This window comes from Nelusetta ayraudi, unplaced genomic scaffold, assembly GCF_046127955.1.
Source record: "Nelusetta ayraudi isolate G7.1 ecotype Tasmania unplaced genomic scaffold, CSIRO-AGI_Nayr_v1 ptg000002l, whole genome shotgun sequence".
In the NCBI taxonomy this organism is placed as follows: domain Eukaryota; kingdom Metazoa; phylum Chordata; class Actinopteri; order Tetraodontiformes; family Monacanthidae; genus Nelusetta; species Nelusetta ayraudi.
The window spans coordinates 3,606,717-3,631,196 of record NW_027466052.1 but is presented as its reverse complement, the minus strand read 5'-3'; the positions used below and the strand labels follow the sequence as shown (position 1 = coordinate 3,631,196).

Genomic DNA, 24,480 nt, shown 5'->3' with positions numbered 1-24,480 from the left:
TCTGTCATCTTTGATTTGTGAATCACATCCACATACTCTCTGTAGTGTTTTAATCATCAATCATTTTTCACTTATGATCGTTCACTACCCTAAAACTTTCGACAACAAAGGAACTGCAAAAATGTCTGCAAAAAGAGAAATGCACCATTGACAATTTATTTCGCAGAGGACCAAGACAAATATGAAAACAGCCCCAATGAAAATGTTGCTAGTTGTGGCAGCGGCATTTGCAGAGTTGTGAGTTCTAAACTGACACACATGACGAGTGGACGTCGCCTATGACCTCCAAGAGGTTGACCTGTTGGAGGGGACTGACACGGTAGTTGTAGATGTGTGTCTGTGTTCCATCGACTTCAATGCTGAAGGATGTTGCCTCACATTTGAAGACAAGCTGCAAGAAGACAAACATTTTACTACATATATATATATATGTATATATATACACACACACACACACACACACACACACACACACACACACATAAAAGTGAAATCTATCCAACTTCAAATCACAAAACAGTGTAAAAACGCTAATATTCAAGAAGAGAAATGTGGTACCGTGAAGGACTGTCCTCTGACAAAGGGCATTTCTCCATCTCGGTCCTCGCCATCCCACTGTCCACGCTGCCAGCTCCTCCGAATCACCATGTTGTCGTTAAAGGGCACCTATGATGCTTTTCCACTTTTCTGAGCTTTAAAAACTGTTACAATGTTGAACCCTATCGTCAAACGATCTCGATATCGTCAAATAATGACGTTCATGCATTTGGACGTGAGCCCTGCAAATTGTTGTGCATGGTTCTAAACGCTCTGTTCCCAGAGATTTTTTCAACACTAGGCACGGAATTACATAATTGTGTGCCGGATCTCCTTTCATGGCAAAGCTCCAGCACCCTCTCGGACTGGTTCCGCCCTCCCCCGCTCTGCCCCGGAAGTGATGTTGCAATGCGCTGCTCCAAGAAAATGTTTTTTTCGGTGTCAGGGAAATTAAAAAATATAAAATAAAAAATACCGAGCGACTACCGAAGCACCAAGGACCACAACCGTCGGAGTGGAACGAACAGATCAAATGTTGGAGGTTTGTTCAGCCTAATGCGGATGCGATGGAACACCGGTCTGCAGCCAGACCCCTCTCGTCCGGTCGGCAACGGGAGTGAGACGGGCTCGACTCGGCCCCCTGGTGGACGACGAGAGAATAGTCAGCCACGGCAATATTTGAAAACATGTATGAGGACTGTGAGTGTATTGTGACCTCAAGCAACATTAGTTTTAAGACTACTTGCAACGTACAACCACTGAATCGTGTTGATGAACTGTTAGCCACCACCGCTAACTCCGTGCTCTGCTTGTTATGTGTGTTGTGTTCGCTGGCAGCGAAACTGAAGAGGCAGCAAGTTTCACTCCTTATAGCGATGTTCACGCTGCCAGCATGGTAACATGGGTTGTATAGAGCTCTTCCTGCTTTGTGCTTGGTGTGGACGTAAGTTGTGCAGATATTCTTGTCTAATAATAAACGACTCTATGACTGAAGTGATCGTTTCAGCGTACATATTTTCTCTGCTCAGACAGTGTTTTGATACAAGTCAACAGTATGAAACCAAATCATTCTTAGCCTTATTAAAATGTCTCGCAAAAATACAAAACAAAACCACGGTCAGTACACAAAGTAAGATATATTTCCGGGGACACGGAAGACACAAAAAATGTCCAGGGACCTTCGGTCCGCCTTGCGACCGTAACTCAGCCCGCGCTGGGTCCGTACGAAGCTGGATTAGCTGGTAAACAGCTGCTAAAGAGTGAAGCCTTCACGACGGTAAGTGTTTAAATTGTGCCTGTTTCGTAAAGTTTGCCATTTCCTCTTCACTCCCGCACCGGCAAACTGAGGAAATGAGGCTCAGCAGCGATGAAGAGTGTGGCCCCAGGCGGGGGCGTGTACCGGCAAGGCTGGGGGTGGAGTGAAGTGAAACAGAGCGTTTTCGCGGGACGCAGTAAATACGAGGAAACGAGCCGCAAGATACGCAAATCTAAAAAGCTTTCAGCGCGGAAAATCGTGCGTTGCTGCTCTGGAGGGGCCAGGTATCAAATACAAAAGCCCAAAAATTAGTATAATAGGTCCCCTTTAAGGAAAGTGATTTTCTGACTCTATTATTTCTAACGAAATAATATGCATGATTTCTTCAGGGGCAGACGGTGATAGAGACAAAGCAGGATGAAAAGGACTCAAAACATTGAGACCTTTTTCTCAGTAAAGAAAAAAAAAAGCTGCATATAACGGTGATCAAGGTATCAGTCAGTCACTGCATCCTGAATCAGTCACACTCAAAGTCGCACACCAACTCTGCATTGGGCTGGACTGTGGAATGGGCAATATTATTTTAATCTAATTAAATTCTGTTTTATTACTATATGTCTATCTTAATTATTTAAGTATCTATCGACCAGATTATTACATTTTGAATTGTCCGTCCTCACACTGACGAGGCTGGTACATCGGCCACATTAGGTGTTGTGTAATACATAAACACACCTGTGGTTTAATACATCGTCGTCCTTCTGTTGGCGCTTCTGGTGCATTCAGAGACAGCTCGTAAAAAAAATCATTTTGAAGAAGAGAGTCATTCCATACAATTCATACAACAATAAAGTTATTATTATTATTATTATTATTATTATTATTATTATTATTATTATTATTATTATTTACGCCCGTGGCCCCATTTGAACTTCCGTTTAAACATTGGCTCCCAAAGAATTGATGTCTGGCTAAATCGGCTGCATTGTTACTCGGTGAAATATCTGAATTACATGGAATTGCACCGGCTGATATTTATTGTGCTTCCATGCTTTGTTGTTCTTGTTATTATTTTTTTTTTTTTTTCTTGTGAGTTAGAACTCTTTAAATCATGTGTAGACTACGATCGCAATAAAGACAGTCTGACCTAATCTGTGCGGTTGTACTGAAGCACAAGCAGACTGATTGATATCAGTAGATTAAAGATGGACCGCGTGCGACATCCTTCGTAACTCATTTTCTTCCTTTTCTTTTTTTCTTCTTTTTTTTTTTTCAAGCAAATACATGAAGTTTGTATTATTCCGACGCCCCGCGAAGGCAGCAGCCTATCGCGGCATTGCCGGATCTCAGGTGTCTGTCTGCAGCCCGAGAGCGGCGACGCGCAGCGGAACCAATGGAGGAGCTATAGCGCGTCGTCATGGCGGACGGAGACAAGAGGAAAAGCAGCCCGCCGACCGGCCGCCGCATCCGTGCGACGTCCCCAGTCAGCCTCAGGTAAGACGCCCCGCCCGGAAAAGAGAGGCTCGGGTCGGGGTTTCGGGCCACCTCCGACTCGGTGGAACGGGGGGTGGGGGGGCTGCTTCCCCCGGGGAGGGATCGGTGAGGCGGATCCGCAGAGCCGGTGGCGCTGGTGCTGAGGCTGCGCTTGATCCGCGCGCGCTCAAGTGGCGGCGTGTTGCTGTTGTTGTTATTGTTATTGTTGTTGTTGTTGTTGTTGTTGTTGATGACAGTCGCACGCGTTGTGTTTTGGGCGTGTCTGCTCCCCGAGGAGCGACTCCGAGGTCTCCCGGACGCACCGTCAACTACGCACCCTACTTTTTGGCTCTGTTGCTGAGGCCACACAGTCACCTGTTCCACCTGTCACTCTAGCTCCGCCTCATCGTTGATCAATGACGTTGGAATGTTATCACTTTGCTTCTCTGGTTTTTTTCTGTCTTCACTCGACCAACAACAACAGCATTGTTTAACAAAACGTTTTAATTTGGTCGGCACAGGCTTGACTTCACAGTCACAGACACCTCCGTCTGTGAATGTGAAGTTGGTGGTTTTTGATATACAATTATGCTATAACATGTTAAAAAAAATAACATGTTTCATGATCATTTGTAATTGTTTTTTCTAGATATATTTTTTTTTAATACTATTTTTACGGTAAGCTACCTAACTGTCTACCCAGTCAGTGCCCTGCCCCCCCACTATGGTCCCTGGTCAGCCTGCTTGGAACCCCAAGAAAGCAGGGACCAACATGGTAACAGTTGGAACTGTGTAGTGCAGTTACAGTACTGAGAGCTCATTACAACAGTTTGTCCATGTTGCTTTCATTCATTCATTCATTCGTTCATTCGTTCGTTCATTCGTCTATTTTTTTTTTCCTGAGCCCCTTTTAAACACATTTGCAGTCACCACGTTTTATGTAACGATGTCAGAAGCCTTCACGCTGCTCCTGTTCGAGAGGAGGAAGCACATTTCCTTGCAAGAGCCTCATGGCTTTTGGTTCTTAGCTTCTCTCACTCTCTCACACACTTAATGGCTTCAGCGTGCACCTGAATGAAGCTGAGATCAAACTGCTCTCTTTAGTTTATTCTGACCAAAGCAGCAGTTTGGCAGATGGATATGAACTGGTCTCATTTGGGACAACGTGATCATGAACTAGCTTGTAGCCACCAGGTAGCCGAGCAGCTAAACCTGCAGAGAGGCTCAACTTGTCAGAAAGCCGAGCAGCAGGGAGATGGATTAGCAGCGTGCACACTGTAAGTGTGTGTGTGTGTGTGTGTGTGTGTGTGTGTGTGTGTCTGTGTGTGTGTGTGTGTGTGTGTGTGTGTGAGTTTGCGCGCCTAGATCTTTGACATGTTGCACAGGGGGGGAAGGCTGTGATTTTTCACCAGCGTCACTGCTGGAGGGAGGCCTGTGATCAATATTCCCCTCTGAGACTGCAACACACTCACTCTCCCTCTCTGCCCCTCACACACACACACACACACACACACACACACACACACACACCCTGTCTCATTAGCCGAGGACTCAGATCCAGAGCCGTGCTTTCTGCAGATTTATTTATTTATTTATTTTATCGCAGGCCCTGCTTTGAGCAGCGTTTGATGTGACTGGCATGGAAAAATATAAACAGTAAGAAACACTGGCCACACAGCCAAACAATCTCCGGGGGGAAAGCAGACAGTCGGACACTTTAAAAGCTGTGAATGAGTAAATAAAACATCGCTGGTCCAAATGCAAACAAAAGACCTGGGAAATTTAAGTTTGAAAGGACAAGATATTGCATTGTGCAGCTTTTAAAAGCTGACTAATTAAAGGACCGTTTCAAAGCACACAGTCCTCTTGAAGTAGATTTTGTTCTGTTGCCTAACTGGATCTAAGGACAATTCAGTATGTCCTTACACATAAAGTAGGGCTGTGCGATTAATTGATTTTAAATCGAAATCTGTTTTTTTTTTTTCTTTGTCTAGACAAGGTTAAAAAGAGGAAAATCGATTTTCCTCTCTCAGCACCTTGTGGCTACTGTGGTCCTCCTCCCCGTTGAAGAAGCTGTCAACCGGCTACCTGTGTTTACTCGCATCTGTAGTTGTCCAAGCTGTAGCAGATGTTAAAACCAGGAAGTGATTCCGTATACTGCCCTCGCCACTACCTGTCAGTAAATTATTTTTACGAAGTCGCGTATGACATGCACTTGCACTTGTCCTGTTTTTGTAGCATATTTAACGAGATTTACCCCCCCAAAAAAAAAATCGAAATCGAAAATCGAGATTTCAGAGAAACAAATCGGACAGACTTTGTGAAATTGGTTCCTGTCATTATGATGACATTTGTGAAAACCAAAACAAACCTTTAAAGGTTTTTTTTTTTTTTTTTTTTTTTCCTCCTTCATCGTGTTTTCTAGAACTATCGTGTCCGTCTACTTTTCAGAGTCTCTGTTGACCATGTGCCATTTCAGGGTCAACACTTCAGGGTTGGCCCAGACCCAGAGAGCCATATGTAGACACAACTCCAGTTCAAATCCAGCAGCTCCGCACTTCCAGTTGCTGCTGGAGAGCAGAGCGCCACCCCGCTGCCCTTCTGATGTTGACCAATGTTCTAAAAATACGAGCAGTGTTTTCACTGCCTGCCACTTTTCAAACGGCAATGTGTTCAATGCAAACAGCCGACATTCCGACAGGGTATTTTTTTTTAACAACATGGTTGTCTTTTATTTTTCTGATTCAGGCGACATCATGTTTTTAGCCCCTTCATTAAGTAATGGCAGTGTTTGTGCTCATGACTCGGACACACAATCTTAAAATTTATATAAATTGTTTTTAAAGTTGTTGTTTTTTGTTTGTTTGTTTGTTTTTGTTTTTTTATGAGTTAGTCACACAGTGGCCCTAAAGCTAAACCCACCAAATTCAGATCGTCTGACCTCATGGGCCCATTTATTTCGATGAGCCGTGCCTTTTCAATGCTCTTTCGCTGCAATAATCAGCCGGGGCACAAGAGGGCGTCAACAGCACTTTCTCGCAGCGAGGCCGTGTTTATTTTTTCAGCCTGTTCTTGGCTCGTGACGTACATCAAGGAAGAGGGAAGACCTTGTGAGATTCCTCTCTCAGCTGCTGTGCATTGTGGACACAAACAGAGGAAATCCTTTGATGAGCAGCTCTGTCGTGGGGGCTTTTATTTATTTATTTATTTTTGGACAATTGAAGTTGTTTCGTATTTAAACAGACATTCACTGACTCACCTGAGAACAGAAATATGCATCCTGTTCCACAAGAAATCCTACCGGAAGATTTGACTGGCACCCCCGGGGCTCGTTGGATCTGTCAGTTGAACGCTGGTTTGTTAGAGTTGAGAGTTGAGTTGGTTTTAGAGTTTTGTTGTGTGTTTTTTTTCTCAAGGAAATAAGCCTTAGACACTTAACTTGACTTTTTCTCACACCATGCATGTTTAGGTCCTGGCAAGAAGCACTGTTTGTGTCTGTTTTTGTTGTGTGTTAACAACAACCTGGAATGCAAAAAATAAAATAAAATAAAATAAAATAAAATAAAATACGCCTGTGAGGATTCGACTTGACGAGTGGGTGGGATGGGCGAGTCATGAAGCTGGCGAATTTTCTCACCCTCTCAGACGCCCCCCGAGTCGCAGGATAAGCCCTTTATCGCCCCGCTTTTCTTCAGCGCGACTGGGTTCTCGGGAGAGGAGCAGATTTCGATTCCAAACTGACGGAGTGGACGGTAATTGCTCTGATCGCACTTCATTATTATTCACTTGCCGTCCCTCAAATCTGCTGATGCAGCATCACGCTCGAATTGACGCGTCTCCTCTGCCCTGTGCTCTCACTCACTCACCCATCGACACACAGGCCCTTTAATCCGTCATTGGTGTTGTTTTCACGATGTATTTGCAAATTATCAATGTATTTTTCCTGAAAGCATGGGAAAGTATGATTTCATTTTTATTTTATTTTAAAGTCGGGCTTTTATTTTTCGAAAACCTTTGAACTCAACGTTCCTATTACAACAACGATTATGCAAAAAATTATGCAAAAAAAAAGCTGCCAAAACAAAAAAGCATTTAGAGTCAGATGGTTTCTCACGGGTATAAATTAAAAAGATTTTTTCCCCCCCCGCTAAATCGGTGATGCGCTTTGTCGTTTTAATTTTGTTAGCATTGTGATATCACATGCGCAGGTGCTTTTTTTTGGGGTTTAAAGGACCTCTGACCACTGTGTTGTGGTCATGTGACAAGGACCTGCTGTATGGCCATATGGCCATATGGCTGTTGTAGGTCACTCGCCGTGTTGGAGGAAGTGAACAAAAAAAACATTTAAAAAAAAACAAAAAAAAAAAACAAGGATGTGCTGCAAAATCGGCCTGAAAAATCCGACACCGCCCATTCTGCAACAAGCAATGACGATGTGCAAGAGCTTATAAACACGGCGTGAAAGAGACTAGAGGTATTCTGAACAGCTCCTTCATATTGAGTTGTTGTTGTATTTAAAGCGCATCAGTCACGTTCTCTCTGAGGTCACCCTGCTGAATTCAGCGGCTGAAGATCTCAGCCAACCAATAATCCAAATAGTTTACTTGTTGCTTTATTACTGTATTATTAACATTTAGGCCGATTTTTTTTTTTTTTTTGTCTTTTTCGCGGCCCACTTTAATCGCGAGTCCGTTGCTGAGTATGAGTTGGTTCAAATGCAGACGATTTCTAAATCCATGCAGTTTGTCCATCCCGCACCTTCCAGCTCTTCAGATGTTCCTCACAACAAGACAGAATTCCATGACTGACAATCTGGAAAACTGCTGCGTTGTTAACAACAACCTGTCTGCTTATGACCGCCGGTGCTTTATGGAGTCATCAGGAGCTCATCGGTTTCCTGGAGGGGTAAAAAAAAAAAAAAAACACTCCGTGCTGGTCAAAGCTGTGCATGTGACAGGTAGAGAAGAAGCCAAGCTGGGAACTTTTTCTTTTTTCTTTATTTTTTTACTGGAGGAACAGATGAAGAACTAAGAAACCAGGAGGAGGCGTGCGATCAATGGGGCCTCATGAATAATTGAGTGTGGCAGCTATGTGTGTGTGTGTGTGTGTGTGTGTGTGTGTGTGTGTGTGTGTGTGTGTGTTTTGCTAGAGTGAAACAGCACCAGAGTGAGAGAGAGAGTTGGAGTGGATGAGCATCCTTCTCCTCCTCCTCCTCCTCCTCTTCCTCCTCCTTCTTCTTCCTCTTCTTCTTCTCCTTTTTGTTCTTTTTTTTTTTTTTTCTTCCTCTGCCGAAGCTCCTCAGTGGCGCTGGACGGTGATGCTTCACCGTGGCGTTTTATTTCCTGCAGCGGTGCGGGTCGCAGATGCGATGATGCACATTCTGCCGAGAGGAAGCGGCGGCGGCGGCGGTGGCGGCGGCGAGAGGGAGAGTGCTGCCTGCCTTATATAAGAGCGAGCCCTCCCCCGTGGTGCACTCAGCTCCTCTGTTCACCCTCCTCCCCCTCCAAACTCCCCCACCCACCCACCCAGCCCTTCCGGATGAGCGGCGGCAGCATCTCTGCCATCGACCTGCGAAGAGCTGCTTCCCTCCCTCCCTCCTCCTCTGGCTCCTCCCTCCCTGCCTCCCTCCCTCCCTCACTTTCTAACCCCCTCTGCTCCTCCTCCTCCTCCTCCTCCTCCTGCGCTCCTCTCAGCTGTGGATGCCCTCCTAACTTACGGTATGGACTCGGGAGGGGAAGGAGAAGAGGGCTGGATGGAGGACCAGTGGGAGAAATGGTAGGAAAACCCTTCCCTCCACCACCTTCACCCTCTCTATCTATTCAATCTGCTGGAGCATGGATGTATATGTGTGTGTGTGTGTGTGTGTGTGTGTGTGTGTGTGTGTGTGTGCGTGCATGACCTTGTGTGTGTCCAACGTCGCCGCTTTCTTGAATCTCCCTGCGCTCGGGGCAGGTGTGCCCTTGACAGAGCCGAGAGAGGCTGCATCATGGCTGCGTGGTTGGATGTTTTCATTTTATTTTGGCGGGGAGGGGGGTCTCAGGCTTGAGGTGTTTGCCACATTGAAAGCGTTTCTCAGCGGAGCGAAACACAATTCACTCCATGGTGGCATGCGAGTGAGCGTGCAAATTCACCCACATGGAGCGGATTGTCTGAGGGCGGAGGGGCTGCGTTTGGTCGCCGTCCTTGCAGGAGGACAAAGTTGAAGAGTGACAGTAAGCTCGCCTAGCGGGAGCGTAAAGGTGCCAGTTATCGCCAGGGTGAGTGGGGGGGGGGCATCCGCCAGAGCAGCCACGCGGATCTGGAAGGGAGGGAGGAACTGGAACCTCGGCTGCCGACGAGGGCGCTGACGTCGACGTAGAACAGATGCGTTACAACCCCCCCCACCAAAAAAATAAATAAATAAATAAAAAAAATTAACGACCTTTCTCGTCTCGTTTGGGTTGCTTTGTGAAGATGATGTTGCCGTTTTTTGGCAATCCGTTTGTTTTTTTTTTCTCCCACTTTCCAGGCTGCTCGAGCCGTGTCAGCGGCTCTCTGCGGGTGGGGTCGGGGGTGAGAGCGTTTCGGAGGGAGCAGCGGTGTGGAGGGAAAAAAACAGAAAAGGAAAAAAAAGAGAAAGCTAGCAAACACGCAGGACGAGCCGACACCTGCACATGGCTTTCGTGCGCAGCCTGTAAACAGCAATGGCAGCAGCCAGTGTTTACAGGCGGGCGGCCCGTAAACGAGGCGCTGTTTGTATGAAGGCGGGGGGGGGGGGCAGCGGAGGATTCGGTCGAATCCCTCAGCGAGCCGGCCAAGCAGGAGGTCAAGCCGTCCTTCATTAGCAACCAGCAGGGCGGCGGGTTGGGGGGCGTTGCTCGGCAGCAGAACGTCCCGTCAACTCCCGGACGGACAGACGGACAGACGGACAGACGTTGGACGCATGCAGGAGTTTGTAGCGGTAGAATTCTGAGGGGGGGACAAAAACAAGCAAACAATAAAGGACAACGCTAACTGAACGCTAACTGGCGTTCGGACATTGTTCATCTGCTGCCGCTGCTGCTTGGATGATGATGCAAATTAGAGGTGCTGACATCAGCAAGATTTCATCGCTACGCCTTTGAGCGCGCAGCAAGAAGTTACATCTTGCACTTTAGAAAACAAGCTCTTTTTTTTTTTCTTTTTTTTTTTATCTGAAATAGCCGTCGTTATATTTTCACCAGCGACCTGCTCGGCTCTGTGAGGTTTTTAACCGTTTCCATTAGCGCAGCTGCGGTTAGGGCTGGGGTTCTGATTAGGGTTAGGTGGTATTTTACTAGCTGCACGGCCGCTCACTGGACAGGGAACAGGGAGCGACAACTTCACAAAATTCAAACCTGCTATTTTTTGGGTTTTAAACACGACAGCAGCAACGGTCCAGTGAAGCAGGCAAAGAAAATGGCTAATGGCTAAGCCGACTTAGCTAGCGAGAGCGATGCGCAGCAAGAAGTTCTAGCAGGTCTCCCTGAGCTGATGGTCGTTCAAAAGGTGTCCTGAGAAGTTGGAAAAAATGCAAAAGTGATTCCCACAATAGTGCTTATAGTCCAGTCGAGTGGTGCGAAACTCTGTATCATGGAAAAATGCAAGGTGGTCTCTGCAACACTGTAGTACAGCGAGGCCAATGAGGGCTTTAGGCCATAACTGCCATCTTATGAGGTTGGAAAACAGCTGCTCAGCATTGAGCTAACCAATAAACAGAGTCGGAGTCAACAGAAAAGTCACTTTATTTCTCACCGCCGCCGTCTAATACTAATCTCCGTGAAGGATTTTTTTCTTTTCTGCCGAACCGACCGATCACAGAAACCAATTAAAAGTCAAAGTCACCGCTATTAATACCTCAGCGGCGTGAGAGAGAGAGCGAGAGATCACCGATTGACTTGTGAAATATGAAAACATCCCCCTGGAGGAGAGAATTGGAGGATTAAGACACAATCACCGTTTGGCCGAGGGAAGCTCCGACTTCAAAAAAAAAGAGAGAGCGAGAGAGAGAGAGAGAGATTCTGTATGTAGGACAGTCCTCTGATCCTCTGAGTCGTCTGGCACGTCTTGGAATTACTGAAGGAAAAGGAACAACATCTGGAGTTGCGACTGGAGCGGCTCTGAAGGCGAAGTTACAGTGTCCGCGGTGAAACATTCCCCAAGTCACTGCTTGCCAGAATTTCTGCAATATTCTGCTGCAAGACGTTAAATACTGCTGCTCTTGTTTGTTTGTTTTTTCAATTTGTTCCTATTTTCAGTAGTGAAGTAGTAGAATGAGTTGCATTTAGACGGTTTGTTGAGGAAGCATGCAAGTTTTTTCTATATAAAAACTGCAAAATAATTGTTTCGTCTCGCTGTTTCTTTAAAAAAAAAAAATACACGCACATCTTTAACTGGTAAGCTGGAAAAAACTACAGCGTTTCATTTCTCTCCCCTCACCGATCTTCTCACTACGCTACTCCCACTGTTTTGCTGCGTTTCACTCTGACATTCCACACGCTGTGTTCTCCGTGTCGCTGCGGGGCGTCTCTGCTGAGTCAGCCTGCATCGATCAGCCAGGGCTTGTACTGAGCGCGTGCCGGGCATGATGGGAAAACACGGACGGCAGGGAAACCGGAGGACTGTGTAGCGTTACGGTTGTGTCATCCCCCTGTGACTTTTAAGAACGGAGGACTTGAGCCCTTGTTGAAACTTTTGCGAGCTGCCCCACAAATTTCTTTTTTTACTGCGAAACTGAAGTAGTTCCTCTTTATCTGAAGTGATCAAATATCTGCGGAGAGGAGAAGTGACGGCCGGGAGTGCTTGATGTGAGCAGCTGTGCCCTGGCCATGTGGTTTATCTCCCGGCGTTTTTCTCTCCCTTAATTCCCCTCCTCAGCAGTCTGCACTTCCTCTGAGTTGAATCAAGGAGCGTGACATCACTTCCTCAGAGTTGAATCAAGGAGTGTGACATCACTTCCTCAGAGTTGAATCAATGAGTGTGACATCACTTCCTCAGAGTTGAATCAAGGAGCGTGACATCACTTCCTCAGAGTTGAATCAAGGAGTGTGACATCACTTCCTCAGAGTTGAATCAATGAGTGTGACATCACTTCCTCAGAGTTGAATCAAGGAGTGTGACATCACTTCCTCTGAGTTGAATCAAGGAGCGTGACATCACTTCCTCAGAGTTGAATCAAGGAGTGTGACATCACTTCCTCAGAGTTGAATCAATGAGTGTGACATCACTTCCTCAGAGTTGAATCAATGAGTGTGACATCACTTCCTCAGAGTTGAATCAAGGAGCGTGACATCACTTCCTCAGAGTTGAATCAAGGAGCGTGACATCACTTCCTCAGAGTTGAATCAAGGAGCGTGACATCACTTCCTCTGAGTTGAATCAAGGAGCGTGACATCACTTCCTCAGAGTTGAATCAAGGAGTGTGACATCACTTCCTCAGAGTTGAATCAATGAGTGTGACATCACTTCCTCAGAGTTGAATCAAGGAGCGTGACATCACTTCCTCAGAGTTGAATCAAGGAGTGTGACATCACTTCCTCAGAGTTGAATCAATGAGTGTGACATCACTTCCTCAGAGTTGAATCAAGGAGTGTGACATCACTTCCTCTGAGTTGAATCAAGGAGCGTGACATCACTTCCTCAGAGTTGAATCAAGGAGTGTGACATCACTTCCTCAGAGTTGAATCAATGAGTGTGACATCACTTCCTCAGAGTTGAATCAATGAGTGTGACATCACTTCGTCTGAGTTGAATCAATGAGTGTGACATCACTTCCTCAGAGTTGAATCAATGAGCGTGACATCACTTCCTCAGAGTTGAATCAATGAGTGTGACATCACTTCCTCAGAGTTGAATCAATGAGTGTGACATCACTTCCTCAGAGTTGAATCAATGAGTGTGACATCACTTCCTCAGAGTTGAATCAAGGAGTGTGACATCACTTCCTCAGAGTTGAATCAAGGAGCGTGACATCACTTCCTCAGAGTTGAATCAAGGAGCGTGACATCACTTCCTCAGAGTTGAATCAATGAGTGTGACATCACTTCCTCAGAGTTGAATCAAGGAGTGTGACATCACTTCCTCAGAGTTGAATCAAGGAGCGTGACATCACTTCCTCAGAGTTGAATCAATGAGTGTGACATCACTTCCTCAGAGTTGAATCAAGGAGTGTGACATCACTTCCTCAGAGTTGAATCAAGGAGCGTGACATCACTTCCTCAGAGTTGAATCAATGAGTGTGACATCACTTCCTCAGAGTTGAATCAAGGAGCGTGACATCACTTCCTCAGAGTTGAATCAATGAGTGTGACATCACTTCCTCAGAGTTGAATCAAGGAGTGTGACATCACTTCCTCAGAGTTGAATCAAGGAGTGTGACATCACTTCCTCAGAGTTATCAATGAGTGTGACATCACTTCCTCTGAGTTGAATCCAGCCCCCTTTCATGCATTAATTTTAGTGTAGTTGCTCACCCAGCGCTTATGCCGATGTGACAGTGGCGGTCCTGTCACTATGCCTCCAATTGATCATGCGCCCTGGCTACTTGGCCAAGGGGATGTCCCTTTGGCCGAATGGTTAAGCGCGCATGGCTATTACCTGGGAGTCTGGGGTTCGAAGCCCGCCCGGGCCCTCTGCGCCTTGCCACACCGAAAAAGTTTTTGGCTTTTGGTTTCCTTGTGCGTTGTGTGGCCCATAGAGCATGCACACTGGTGTCACTTCCCATCATGCCTCTGTAACTCACGTGACGCACCAGGATGCATCAGCCAGTCAGAACGAGTGACGCCTTGACATCACACTGGGAATGAACTCTTTTCTGGAGATTTTCTGGTGATTTTCTGGCCTTTTCGCTTTCTTTTTTTTTCTTAGAAAAATCAAAATTCCAGATTATGAGCCACATTTCAGGTCAGGGTCGTCATCCGTTTTAAATCTGTTTATCTTTGTATTGTGGTTTATAGGAAAAATGCTTTTGGGGCCGCATAGGGTTTTTGGCTGCAGTACCCCGAGTGGCCACTGGAAAAAAAATCGCCATGCGGCCATCTTGCCAGTCTGGTGTCTCGTTCTCATAATAGTTGAATCGATGACATCACTTCCTCTTGCCCCTCCCCCACACTGTTCATTAACCTCGTCGAGCTCGTCGTTTAGTCCTCCCGAACTCCTCCAACTATTCTGCGTAGAATTCTCCTTCATGACATCGTAGCATTTCCTGTCATTAAACCGTTAAACCATAAACCTTGGCGATGGCTGGACCGGAGCGGAGAGCAGCCGTCGCCTCCTCCCCAGGCCACACCGCGGGTCAACCAATAGCTCGCATCGATTGCTTAGTTCGAGCGAGGCGGCAGACAGGGAGGAGTAGGAGTGAGCTGCCAGGTCGGGACAAAACAGAAGTCGGGACGGCTTTCGGCCATTTTCCCACGGTGGGAAAAACATCCGTTGAAGGAGCAACCCGTCTGCGCACACCTGCGTCCGTTGCCGACGCGCATCATCGGAGAAACACGCGTGGACGCTCCGATTTGTCACGCGCACGCTCGGCCGTCCGGCGACTGTGATCACTTGGAATTGCGTGAACTCCGTGTCGCCGGCCTGAAAGCGTTTCGTCAGGACATATTTTTTTCTTTTCCTGACGTAAGAGCGGAGAGCCCACCGGGCGATGTCCTCTCCCTTCCTTTTGTTTTCCTCCCTCTTCCGTCCATCCCCGTTTCTTCTATTTCTGTCTCCGTCCTCCCTCCTTTCGTTCCAGCATCCTTCAGGCCCTCGTTAGGGAGCTAAACAGATGCTTGTGCCGCTCAAGCTCTTCCGAGGCCCCTCCCGCCCCCCCGACCAGCCCCCTCGCCTGCTGCGTGACACGAGACACGTTCCGGCTCAAGACAGCTGGCAGCCGCAGCAGTCAGCGTGTCGTAGTTTGTTACAGTGACTTGTTTTCTTTGTTGCTGTTGTTCTTCTTTTCCCCGCTCGTATATAACATCTCCTGGGCTCTGCACTCGCACCTTCAGCACGGGCTCTCCGAGCTCTTGCACCGTGACCGAGGCTGACCTGGCCCGACGTGCTGCTCCTGTCGCTCTCGCTCTCACTACGGACACAAATGTGACTGAATCAATCTCGGTTCTCAGAAAATGCCCCCAAAATTTTCCTTTTTGACAATATAAAGTTTTTAAAAGAAAAGAAAAAAAATGTGAACTCGGTCATCGAGGGATTTTCAGAAGCGCTTTGAGCTACAAACGGGTGCCTTAAGATTAACTTTGATGTGGGTTATTTTTTCCTCCTCACTCTTCATCTTTCACTCTCCCAGTCTTTTAATCTTTTTCTCTCTGAACCAGGTTGACCCACGACATCAGCCTGGATGAGTTTGAAGATGACGACCTGTCGGAGATTACCGAGATCACCGACGAGCGGGGGATGAGCCTCAACTGCAACGGGCCGGATCTGAAGGTAAGGAACCGGCTTCCTGCGGATGAATGGGGTTCGCTCCTCCCGACACAGTCGCCGTTTCAGCAGCTTTGGGCACGAGCCCAGCTCTGAGTTCCTGGTCGTTTCCACCAGTGGATTTCACAATCACCTAAACCAGCGGTCCCCAACCTTTTGTGCACCACGGCCCGGTTGAATGTGGGCTCTTCTGTCTCCTCACTGGGCCTTTTCCTCTTTCCAAAGACGTGGGTTCAATTAGTGGTAACGTATCACATGACCAAGACAAGCGCCTTGACATCCGTCAAGAGTTGAGTCATAGATGGATGTAAGGGACAGAATCTGGTAATTCTTCAAAATGAAATTGTTCAGACTCACATAATGAATAAAACGGAATTAATTTAACGGAAGTGAATTATTCTTTCTCTGCGGTCTGCTACCAAATGACCCACGGATCGGTACTGGTCCGCGGCCCGGGGGTTGGGGACCGCTCATCTAAATCTTTGACTCAGGGCCTTTTTGCTGCCTGTCCAATAACTCTCATCTTTGGCTGTAGCGCATTCTTTTTTTTTTTCTTCTTTTTTCATACATTTGTGACCCTGATTTTCTCCCTTTTTTGTTTTGTTTTTTTTTCATCACACTCAGCAGGTTGTAAGAAGCGAGCGGTGCAAGTGTGAGATGCCGCCGTGCGGTCGGGGGAGGATGTGAAAATCTAATCACAGGGAGATTTATTATTCTGTCAGATCTCGCTCTGTTCCCAGCCAGACTATCATCACCTCTTCCTCTTCCTCCTCTTCCTCCTTCTCCACCTTCTCCTTCGTTCGGCTGCTGTAACCACGGCAACAGGAGGGCCAACCGGCTCTTTCTAGTTTCATTTAGAAGAACCTTTTTTCGTTCTTTCTTTCTTTCTTTCTTTCTTTCTTTCTTTCTTTCTCACATTCGATTGCTTGGTGAAAGAGGAACCCAAACGTGGAGCCGCTGGGATATTTTTAGGTCATGACTAGCCGCGCTACCTGCTGTCGGCTAAGTTTAGCTCCGGGTACTGCCCCCTGCTGGCCGTGCAGGAGTGTGTTTCTGCTCGGGTTTTTGCACCCTGTCGACGCCTTCGCCTTGCAGAGGTTTAGCGGTGATCGGAACGTAGCGTTGCCCCGCTGACGAGCGTGAAAAAAGGCTCCAAAAGCAGCAACAACAACATAAACAAATCCACGTGTGTCCATCCGAGACGAGCGCCGCTGCTCCCCGCTGCAGGAGAATGCAAGCTTGTTTTGTTGCGGTTTGGCAGTGTGCGAGGAATTTTGTCTCACAATGTGTCATTCCTCGTATCAGTTTGCCTGATACGTTGTCATATTTGATTTTAGCCTGAGAAGCTAGCACAACAAGCCACCTGTGCAAGTTCCGGAATCCTTTCTGGTGTCTCTCCTGTTTTGCATTTAATTAGTCCACACTGTTGGATGTTGGATTTTTAAGTTTTTAGACGATGCCACTGAGTTTGCAACCTCGCACCCTCGCGACTCCAGTCCCCCTCCATCTGGAACAGGGCAACAAAGCCTGCAGAGTGCAGCGCGACTCCTGTCCCGTGCTTTTAGCCAAATGACCTGCCGTACCATCATGGGCTGGAGCTGCGTTTGTGTAAGCTTTATGTTGGAGTGTAAAATTATAGCTTGGCGAACTCAAGAATGATTAGAAAGCATCCCCAGAAGTAGCAGCAGCACATTTGTGACGTCTCCTCTTTTAGTGACCTTTTCCTTTATTTTGAATTTATTTTTTTATTTATTAAAGAATGACATTCATTCATGAAATTAGAGGCAGAGGTGAAGACCTGAGACGTGTCACCACACATACAGATTCTTTGTTGCTCTGGGCCTTCAAGTGCAGCCTGCAGATCATCTCATGACCTGACTGCATGTATGCGCACATGTACGCGCACATGCACTCAATGCAAAGAAATGAGTGACCTCATCGATGAGCTCACCGTCCCAGGGGAGTTCCAGGCTGCATCTAATCTCATCAATGATGGACAGCAACTCCCAGTAGCAGGTCTGCAGCAGTGAAAAACAAATAATTAAAACCTGAAACAAGCAGAAGACAAACCTCGATTCTTGTACAGTCACATCATCGCAGGATTTTATGGTAATTATTTGCCCCTCAAACTCTTCATCCCGGGGAAACATCTGTCACGCCTTGAAGGTGAAGTGTGTCATATTTAGAGATTTTTAAAGAAGAAATGTGATATCAAGAGGTTACATTTCAGATTGCGACATCATCTTTCACTCTCCGTACACACCTGGATACCATGTCCACCTTCTTCTTCTTTGGTTTAATTCAAGACGCGAGCAGTTACCCTACTTATGTCAGGTGGGCTGCTTGCTATATATGTATATATATATATACATATATATATATATATATATATATATATACATATGTATATATGTATATATATATATATATATATATATATATATATATATATATATATATATATATATATATATATATATGTATATATATATATATGTATACATATGCACACGTATATACACATATATATGTAGGAAATAATATCATAATATAATAAGAAGCCTCTGAAATGGATGCGGCTCAGAACTGACACTGACAGTCTGTGGAGGTGGAACATGTGGATCACTTGTACTGGGTAGCACATAATGGATTTGTGTTCAGATGGATCCCAATTAGGGAGCACATGGCCTTATTGTTCAGGGGTTAATGTGGGGCAGCTCAGGTCCCCGAAGGAACGTAAAGAGCTTTGATGTTCCTCAGAGACGCGACACGGCAAATGCATCATCACCGCCTGGGAGAGCTGCATTGTGTGTGTGTGTGTGTGTGTGTGTGCGTGTGTAGAGTAGAGTAGAGGGTCAAACAGGCTGGATAATGTATGTGTCTGTGTCGCACACTATGGGACATGGAGGGAAAAAAAGAGTTGTGAGATGAATTCCAAGGATTTAGAAAAGATAAATTAATTAATATTAATATGTAATTGTAATTATAATAATAACACTTGAATTTATGTTTGCTGACCTTCAAAAAGAATTAATTGAATTGACGATGACAAATCCTGGGAAACTTTGCAAGTGATTTCCCGGATTAACGCACAGTAAATAAAGCAGTTCAAGGTTTAGCAGGTGGGTGGCGTGCAGAGTGAGAGAAGACAGGAAACAGGAAGTGACGGAGGCGAATTCTGGGATGAGGGGCCGGCGGGGGGGCAAAACATTTGCACCGGTCACCATGGCAACAGTGTTCCTCACACGTGTTAGTGACGAGAATACATCTCACGCAGCGTTGACATGTTCCTCACTCACTCACTCACTCACTCTCACAAACAGACACACACACACACACACATGCTGCTCACGCCATCTCTGACACGTTCACAATTTTAGCAACACAATTATATTTTTGACGTCATCCACCTTGCAGTTTGCTTGCAGAAAAGCATTTTGAGTGAACCTTCTTGCCTCATTCCGTGTCTGTGTGTTGTTTCTGCTGTACAAAAAAAAAGGCAAGAAAATGCAATCGGCTCTGTTAGACGGATGTGTATTCTTTTTTTTCTTTTTTTGTAGCTTTGTGTATCTGACCTGTTGGCTGCGTGCTCGCCCTGCAAGCGCTGCTCTGATTGGGCTAGCGCCAGGCAGCAGCAGCAGCAGCATCTCCTCCTCCTCCTCTGCCTCCTCCACCTCCTTGTCACCGAGCCCACTGTCTCCTAGCAACAGGAGTGCCGGAGCCGCTCTTAAAGGGGCCAAGTTGTAATTGAGGCCATTAAACACGAGTCGAGGCGAGCAGCTCGCTGGATTAGCATGTATCGACCCACGGCAGGTGAAAAGGTGGTCAGAGCAGCGGCTGAATGTGATTACAGGGACGCAGGCAGCCAGTGGTGGCAGGTGAACTAGTGGAAATTAGAGGAGGGGGGGGGGGGGGAGACACAGCGGCTGCACACAGTGAGGAGTGCATCACGGGGATTTTCAGGATTGGCTGCAATGCAATGAATGGATTACTGCATGATAAATGCATGCATGTCTGCCCCGGCAGCCAAGTAGACGCATGAGAGGATAAAACACTGATTTACAGACCAGGGGGCGGAGTCAGAATCTATAGCTTCAAGAAATGGGACAGTCAAAGATTGCAATGTGTGTCAGTAGTCACGCAGTTGTATGGTGGAAGTGCAGAAAATAGGTTAAATGCTGTATAATCGCACAGAAATCAGTGTTCAGGACGTACTACGTTCAATGATTCTGTGTTGATTTAATAGCGGCCCAGCCGTCAGATTTGTAGATAGTAATAATTACGGAACGGGAGATCATCTTGTGCTCAGTGGCGCAAAGACACGCCGCGTCTGTTTGCAGCCAAGATTTTGATTTTTCGATTTGGAGCTAACAACGACGATTGGTCGGGACAGTGCCGCACGTTGGATGCATGCAGAAAAAACAAACAGACAAACAACAACAACAAAAGAATGTGGGTTAACCTCGGCCGTCACTGATCTCCTGTCTTGAAATCCAGTCTGCACTTCACGGCAGGGAACGTTGTCTGCATGCGGCTCGTGGCACAGCCATTATCCTCCTGCGTTAGCGCATTTGAAGCAACTTTCAAGGTCCCCTGCCACCAGTGGCCTCGGCAGGAAGTGCGTTCAGGGTGTGTCGGTAAAAAAAACAACGGACGTCGGCATGTCCCCCCCTCAAAAAAAATAAATAAAACGAATTCTAAACTATATTGGATTTAAGCTAAAGGATGAAAATTGTGCACCGACGAGACGCGCATTTCTCCGCGACAGTCAACAAGCGCTTCTGCTCAGGTGTTGTTCACACCGGCCCCGTAAGCGCCGCGAAGCACCGCGAAACAGATCCCGCCTTTTCGGCTCCAATGTTAACCAATGGTACCGTTCACACCAGACTCGAAGCGCGGCAGTTTGTGCGCAAGCCGCGAGCGAACACGTCAAGCTGGACAGGAAGTCACTCAAAGAAGCACAAGTAAATCCGGTTAATTTTCAAAACAAAAGCAATTGAAAAATAAAATACCGCAATTGAAAAAAGCAATCATATTTGTGCTCGTTATGTTTGTCAGTATCTAGTATCAGAGTGCGAGAGAGATGAAACAAACAAACCTGTTTAAGTATGTAATCTTTTTGGAATGTTCCAATGAAAATAAAAATAAAAATAGAAAATAGAGTTTAAGAAACACAATAAATGTCTTGTTAAGTTACATATAGAGCAGGGTAAAAAAAATTGCTATTCATTTGCTATTAGTCGTGAGTTAACTCAGGACACTCATGTGATTAATCGTGATTAAAAATTTTGATCGACTGACAGTCCTAATACATACATATGTACGCACATATATATATATATATATATATGTATATATATATATATATATATATATATATATATATATATATATATATATATATATATATGTATATATATATATATATATATATATATATATATATATATGTATATATATATATATATATATATATATACATATATATATACATATGCATTTATTTAACGTTCTTGTGTAACATAGTAATTACTGCAAAGTCTAGTGTGCGTGTGTGTGTGTGTGTGTGTGTGTGCGAGCACGCGTGTCAGCAGCTAAAGACAGTAATAGGCTTAGCAGTCAGTGTGTCGCACGTCCATCTGAGGGCCTCCGCCGCCACAGAGGGGCAGTGTGAGCACCGCTGAGGGATGAGTAATGGGATGTGAAGCAGACTGCCGTGTCCCAGTGCCCTTTGACTTCCTGTCTGCCTCCACGCTCGTCTCCCTCGGCCCGCCGCGCGCGACGCAACGAGACGCGACGCGACAGATCTGGTTCCCGCTGGGATTCCAGGCCGCTCCCGTCGGCTCCGCGGCGTCCTGCAAATCCGCCGCCGTCACAGCGACTCCACTAATAAAAACTGCCACCGGCAGGTCTGAGGCGTTTGCTGCCACACGGTGGGGGAACGTCATCACAGCAGGAAGTCTCTGTGTTTTCTACCGCAGTCCAGTTTCATGAGGGTGTAAGAGGCTCAATCACAGTCTTATTGGCCAGCCTGATCCCCTCATGCCGTCCACACACACACACACACACACACACACACACACACACATACACACACACACACTCTCCTGCCCTCCCTCTCACACCCTCTCTCTGCCTGTATCCATCCCTCTGCCTCCCACTGACGCTGCCTCTCGCTCTCTCCAATCCCCGCAGAGCCATGTGAGGCGAGCGGCCAATAGCGTGGCGGGGAGGGCGGAGCTCGGCGCGGTGGGCCATCTCCAGGCGGAGATGCTGCATTTGGAGCTCATCGACGGCGCCGACGGCTTCCGAGGCGACAGAGAGTCCTCGAAGGCGTCGGCCATCGCAGCCCCGGCACTCATCCAGGACCCGGCGGCGCCCGTCACCATGGACACCTACCGGCCCAAGAGACCCACCACGCTCAACCTCTTCCCCATTGTGCCACGCACACAGGTAGAGCCTGAATCTTCTTCATCATCATCATCACCGTCACCTTCACACAGACACACGCACACCGAGTTTGAGGCTGATCAGCTCATCGCCTCTCGTCTTTTTAGAGGAGAAACATCTTCTGTCAGACGGTTTCGGTTCCTTTTCCGATGACACAAACACACACACACACACACATGTCACTGGGAGATGTCAAAATGAATGGACTTCCCGCGTGACATCACCGCTGGAATGACTACAGTCGTGTCTCTGACAGGATGCGCTGACACGACCAGACAATACCTTCAGTTGTCAGGGCCGCGGCAGGCACTGAGGGCTTGTTGTTGTTGCTGTTGTTGTCCGTTTTGTTTTTTTCTTTGGGTCCATCTGTGCGTGTGTGTGTGTGTGTGTGTGTGTGTGTGTGTGTGTGTGTGTGTGTGTGTGTGTGTGTGTGTGTGTGTCGCCGCCGCCGGCACTCGTGACTGTGCATTTTCTGTACTTGGTAACATCAGAGTCAGAGTGAGGACCAGTGTTTGCTTCAGATCCTCCACCGGGGCGGAAGAGACTTTCTGTCCTGGTTAGCGCACGGCTTTCAGACGAGAACTTTGGAATCTGGGAATTTCTGGGTGAAGACAAGAAGCTGATCTGTGGATTTGACTGTGGTTTACTGATGGCCCACCTTTCAGCGATGCTGCATTCCACGCTTTGAATCAAACATAAGACGTCCTTCGTTGCCTTACATGACCACCGCCTTCCAGGCACCTGTGCAAAATTGAAAGGTTTTTAAAAAAATAAATGAAACAAAACACTTAAAATAAATAAAGCAACCTTAAATTCTCACACTTTTTTTTTCTCTCATCTCAACATCATGTAGCCACAATTGCAACGTTGGTCGACCGGGAGGAGTTTGTGTACTTCCTGTAGCACAATATCTACCGCACGTGCATTTGCTAATACAGTATATTAGCCCCGAAAAATTGGTTGAATATTCAGCATAGAAACAGCATTAGTCCCAGTCCCAGTAAAGGTTTGGTAGTATTCAAGACTGTCGATTAGTACTGACCACCATGCAAGTGTGCTGCAGTGAATTACATTGACTGAAGTGCTGCATTTGAAAGCATGCTAACGTCCAGTGATTACTGACTTTGACTGGTGAACTTAATAAAGAAAATTACAGTAAAAAGCCGGAGCACAACAACAGCTGACGGCTTCACAAGCTGATTCCACTCACTGTGTGTCACGGCGTTCACTCACTTGCTTGCTGCTTTATTTAAAACTGCAAGTGAAATTGATTAAAAACAGAAATAAAATGAAAAAAGCACAAGCTTTGCATTCACGCGGAAGTAAAATCCAGCGTTCCAGCGCGCGCACACACACACACACACACACACACACACACACACAAGCACACGCACACCTCACAGTGCGCACTGTCATCAGGCTCAGCCAACCGGCTCTATATTTGTCGCCGCTTTGTTCTTTGCACACTTTCTGTGAAGTGGAAACGAGCCGACTGTTCCTGCTCCTGTGCCTTTGTCCTGTGTTTACGTGTGCGTGTGTGTGCGTGCGTGCGTGTGCGTGCGTGCGTGTGCGTGCGTGCGTGTGCGTGTGTGTGTGTGTGTGTGTGTACAAGAGCTGTCAGACTTAAGAAGCGTAAAGGGAATAATTGCTCGCGCGGACATTTCCGCTCCTCGGGATCTCTGTCTCTCTGCCCTACCCGGACGCCGTTCGCTGCCTTCGTACAACGAAGGAAAACATTCACTGTCGGGCCACCGCGTTCAGGAAGTGTTCAGGAAAATTCTGAGACGGCTGTACACGTGGATTTTCCAGTCAACTGGATTTTTGTTGTTTTTGTCTTCTCTAGCGTGGACTCCAGGACACTGTAGGAAACTGTCTGTCTAGATTTTTAGCCCTCTGTTGACAGCCCTTCACAGTAACATCGATGCTTTGGTGAACATTCCACATTTGGGGGATGAGGCAAACAAGGCGGCGCTGTTCATCTCGATATCAGATATTTCCCCCCATTCGTTTCTGCATTTTCGAGAACAACTTGCGTGAGAACACAATTTGGAGCAAGAAACAGAAGCATCAGTCAAAAAGATTCAAGGATTCGCGGAAGCTTTATTTGTCATACCATTTTTCAACAGTACAAAATTAGGATGCAGGTCCCAGATTAAGCCTGGATAGATTAAGACATGAAAATGAAATAAGAATATACAGATATAAAATATAAAATATAAACGGAGGTATAAAAAAGGAAATGTAAAGAGTAATAAAAAAATAAACAGTTTAAACAGTATAAAATATAAGCAGTGCGCATGAAATCTAAGTTCAAATATTGCACTTAGTGGATAAAGTGTGTGTGTGCA

The 24,480-nt window shown here is 46.5% G+C and overlaps 1 protein-coding gene across 3 annotated transcripts in view; it reads left to right on the top strand.

The window, feature by feature from the left end:
- Positions 1-3,139: 3,139 nt before the first annotated feature.
- Positions 3,140-24,480, top strand: part of mapk8ip1b (mitogen-activated protein kinase 8 interacting protein 1b) — a 31,173-nt gene continuing 9,832 nt past the window's right edge. For 2 of the 3 annotated variants that reach the window (XM_076017928.1, XM_076017920.1), the window contains exons 1-3: positions 3,140-3,286; positions 15,577-15,688; positions 21,878-22,135. In XM_076017928.1, the coding sequence (XP_075874043.1) occupies positions 3,210-3,286; positions 15,577-15,688; positions 21,878-22,135 (447 nt within the window). In that variant the 5' untranslated portion in view covers positions 3,140-3,209. Of the gene's footprint in view, positions 3,287-8,927; positions 9,041-15,576; positions 15,689-21,877; positions 22,136-24,480 lie in introns of those variants that run through there. The other variant, XM_076017937.1, reaches the window with a different exon arrangement.